A 4,256-nucleotide genomic window follows, 5' to 3' on the forward strand; every position below is an offset into this window, starting at 1 on the left:
AGCCGCTTCGTGCTCTCGCAGCAGGCGCTGTCCTGCTTCCCGCACACGCGCCTTGGCAAGCTGGCCGTGGTGGTGGCTTCCTACCGCCGCCCTGGGGCCCTGGCCGCCGTGCCCAGCCCTCTGGAGCTTTGCGACGATGCCAACCCCGTGGACAACGAGTACTTCTTCGACCGCAGCTCGCAGGCGTTCCGCTATGTCCTGCACTACTACCGCACCGGCCGCCTGCATGTCATGGAGCAGCTGTGCGCGCTCTCCTTCCTGCAGGAGATCCAGTACTGGGGCATCGATGAGCTCAGCATCGATTCCTGCTGCAGGGACAGGTACCCCGGAGGCACGCGGCGGCTGGGCGGGGAGGCGGGCGCGGCAGAGAAAGAGAGGAAGGCACAGGTAGATTTGAGGCTTTACATAAGCTTCACTGGAGCCAGGCCTAGCAATAAGGTGTGGCCACTTCTGGGTTGACAGGTGGGGTGGAGGTGGGGGACTGGAAAGCGTCATGGCCAACTTTTGAATAGAACTTTTTGAATCTCTTTGTTCCCTTTTTTGAGTATGCTAATTTAACGTATAAGGCAAGGGACTTCAGGCCCACAATAAATATTTGGTGACTGAATAAATGAATCAGAAAAGCCATGGTCCAAAAGATGCATGCATAGGGATAAAAGATTTGGCACGCAGCATTATCATTTATCAAACCTAGAACACTGACTGTAAAACTTGAATGGAGAATTGTTTTAAATATAGAAGATAAAAGGTTGGTCCCTTGATTGAAAGATTGTGGAACTCTGAGGTTATCTTGCTATTATTACCATTTCTTCATGAATACATTTCCTTTACACACACAAAAAAGTTCCATCTGCCAAACATCTGTTCTTGTTACCAGAAAATGGGTAATAAAATGTATTAATCCAAAGTAGCTTTGCTATGTATAAACTTCTACTAAGAAAGTGTCATTTTAAAAATTATAATCCAGGCCGGTGGTGGTGGCTCACGCCTGTAATCCCAGCACTTTGGGAGGCCGAGGCGGGTGGATCACTTGAGGCGAAGACTTCGAGACCCCCCACTCCCAGGCAACATGGTGAAACCCTGTCTGTACTAAAAATACAAAAATTACCCGGGGTGGTGGCACACACCTGTAATCCCAGCTACTCAGGAGGCTAGAGCAGGAGAATCGCTTGAACCTGGCAAGTGGAGGCTACAGTGAGCTGAGATCACTCCACAGCACTCCAGCCTGGGCCACAGAGTGAGATTCCATCTCAAATAAAATAAAATAAAATAAAATAAAATAAAATAAAATAAAATAAAATAAAATAAAATAAAAAGATGAAAGATAATCATAATCCTAAGGGAGAAATTCTGAATACTGTGGATAAGACGCAACCTAACTAAAGTATGAATAGACATTTTTCTCCATTTCGTTGAATGAAAAGTCTGACCTCCCTGCCATGTTTAATTATCTTATACTTCTGTATTTTAATAAAGTTTGACTAATCACCAATTGTTTTCTCTACAAGATACTTCAGAAGAAAAGAGCTGAGTGAAACTTTAGACTTCAAGAAGGACACAGAAGACCAGGAAAGTCAACATGAGAGTGAACAGGACTTCTCCCAAGGACCTTGTCCCACTGTTCGCCAGAAGCTCTGGAATATCCTGGAGAAACCTGGATCTTCCACAGCTGCCCGTATCTTTGGGGTCATCTCTATTATCTTCGTGGTGGTGTCCATCATTAACATGGCCCTGATGTCAGCTGAGTTAAGCTGGCTGGACCTGCAGCTGCTGGAAATCCTGGAGTATGTGTGCATTAGCTGGTTCACCGGGGAATTTGTCCTCCGCTTCCTGTGTGTGCGGGACAGGTGTCGCTTCCTAAGAAAGGTGCCGAACATCATAGACCTCCTTGCCATCTTGCCCTTCTACATCACTCTTCTGGTAGAGAGCCTAAGTGGGAGCCAGACCACGCAGGAGCTGGAGAACGTTGGGCGCATTGTCCAGGTTTTGAGGCTGCTCAGAGCTCTGCGCATGCTAAAGCTGGGCAGACATTCCACAGGTATTCAGATTTCATTGATGACTTTTAATTTGCATTGCATGTCAGCATTCGTTATTTGACCACAGTACAAGGAAAGTAACGCTGAACTGATATTCAAAATTACCGACTCCCATACTTTACCCGATCATGACCTCTAAGGAGATACTGGGAAGATAAAACCTTGAAGTTGTTATCACAGGTGTAGAGAAGTGAGCTCTCACATACCTCCTCTCCATAAGAGAAATATTGAGAGAAAATTTGACCATTTGCTTACCTCAGTTTATTTGAAACCATTGCCCAGAAGATTTACAAAAATTAAAGGCACTCTGCCTCTTCAAGGTTCTAGACAAAACAGGCCTAAATGACACATAAAAAGATACACATAAATTATATATGATATATAGGGACATAAACCAATTTCTCTTCAGTATCCAAGAAGTGCTTGCCACATATACTCCTTGGCAGAAGGGAAAGTCAGCCCTTCAGAGCATTCTCTGGCCATGCAGAAAGGGAAATGACTAGGCGAAGGTGGCCTTTCCAAAATTTTCGAAGAAGCAATGAAAATATTTTGCTTTGGGAGAAAGCAAAATGAACTAATTAAATGCTTTATCTAGTATCTGAAGGTTTTCTTGTCCCTAACCTGGGATGTATGAGAGAGGGGAATACAGAAATCCCTTAGTTTTTTGTGTGTCATAGAGCCTTTGAAAATACAATTAAGATTTTCCTAGAAAAGTCTCCATATAATACACACACAAACACATAAGGTACGTGAAAATTATAATCAATATCAGTGAAAATCACAGGAACTGATTAAAAATGATTCTTGCATCCCCAACAGTAGTAGTTATCAGTGGCTGGCCCTGCAACTGTCAGACGTTTTGGAGTACATGAGTTTTCTTATGACATACCTTAATGAAAATAAGAATCCCCAGACAAGCTTGTTGAAATACAGCTTCTGGCTCCAACCCCCAGAAAGCTTGAGGCCGGATCTAGGAGCACACATTTTATAAATAATAAGTTCACCAATGACTTTGATGTCGGTGGTTCTTGGACAAAACCTTAAGAAACACTGAAGTATGATATCATATTAATTTTGTATATGTTTACACAAATACATATTAGCACAAACAAATTGACTACAGATTACTATCCCTATTTTATTTCCCTAGATATGTGCCCTGACTGACCACCTAAAAAAGGTTGATGGTAGTTGTCCTTCTAATAAATGTTGAGTGAAATTAACTTCTGATATGTTTTTCTTCAACATTTCTCTGGTAATTAGAACTTATTGTAATATAATTTTGGTAGTGTATTTTCCTAGCTAGTCTCACATACCAGGAATTTGATAATGGGGTTTCTAAGAACTTTTACAAGTACCACTCTTTGTTTTCTGACACAGATAATGGGATGCTTTCTTCAAGTATTTATAAACTCTTCACAAGACTCAATTTAAAAACACCCAGTAAAGACTACATTTTTTTCTAGAAGAAAGGAAAAGGAAAATAACAGTAATTTCCACCATGTCACCTCTTCAAAGATTTTCTCCATTCTAAAACATGTCTAAAGTTTTAGTAAACCCTTAATTATTAAAAATATATAACTAGGATATTTGACAATTTTTGCCTCAACATTACACTTATTAAAATGTAAACATAGATGACCTATTTCCCCATGTATTAATTATAAATAAAAATTGAGAGGTGTTATAGAATAATGGGTTTTTGGCCAGACAACTAGGTTTAAATCATAGCTCTGTAGCTTTCTACTAGATAAGCTATCTTTTCATGCCTCAGCCTCCTCATCTGTATAATGGCATAACAATTATCTTGTCCCTCTTACATCCTTTCTTTTGAAGATTCTCTGAGTTAATAGAGATAACATGCTAGAAATTCCACCCACTTTGTTTTCCTTTACAAAATTGTTTCGAACATTTGCTTTAAATTAAAACAGTGTTCCCAGACAAATGCTATGCATCTCCTCATGTGTTGTGAATTTATTTAAGGAACATAATTCCATGTAGACACATCAAGGCCAGTTCTTTATAAAGGTAAAGGTATTATAAAGGTATTCTGAAAAATATTCTTTTGAAGTTAAACTTCAAACTATTCAATGATCTTTAAAAATAGCTGGTTAATAATTCAAGAATATCTCAAACTTTGAAGAGCAAGATTCAAAATCATAAGAGTATGATTAGTATGGTAATGCATTTGAAATAGTTTCTAGTGAGTGAATAAAAACA

General features: G+C 40.2%; 1 protein-coding gene across 2 annotated transcripts in view; it reads left to right on the forward strand.

Annotated features, from left to right (window-relative positions):
- Positions 1 to 4,256, forward strand: part of KCNV1 (potassium channel, voltage gated modifier subfamily V, member 1) — an 11,892-nt gene that overhangs the window by 3,701 nt on the left and 3,935 nt on the right. The window contains exons 1-2 of one of the 2 annotated variants that reach the window (XM_011968362.1): positions 7 to 320; positions 1,509 to 2,038. The exons of the other annotated variant lie outside the window; for it this stretch is intronic. Of the exons in view, the coding sequence (XP_011823752.1) occupies positions 232 to 320; positions 1,509 to 2,038 (619 nt within the window). The 5' untranslated portion in view covers positions 7 to 231. Of the gene's footprint in view, positions 1 to 6; positions 321 to 1,508; positions 2,039 to 4,256 lie in introns of those variants that run through there. 2 annotated transcript variants of the gene reach the window in all.

This window comes from Mandrillus leucophaeus, unplaced genomic scaffold (assembly GCF_000951045.1).
Source record: "Mandrillus leucophaeus isolate KB7577 unplaced genomic scaffold, Mleu.le_1.0 Scaffold840, whole genome shotgun sequence".
NCBI classification, from domain to species: Eukaryota; Metazoa; Chordata; class Mammalia; order Primates; family Cercopithecidae; genus Mandrillus; species Mandrillus leucophaeus.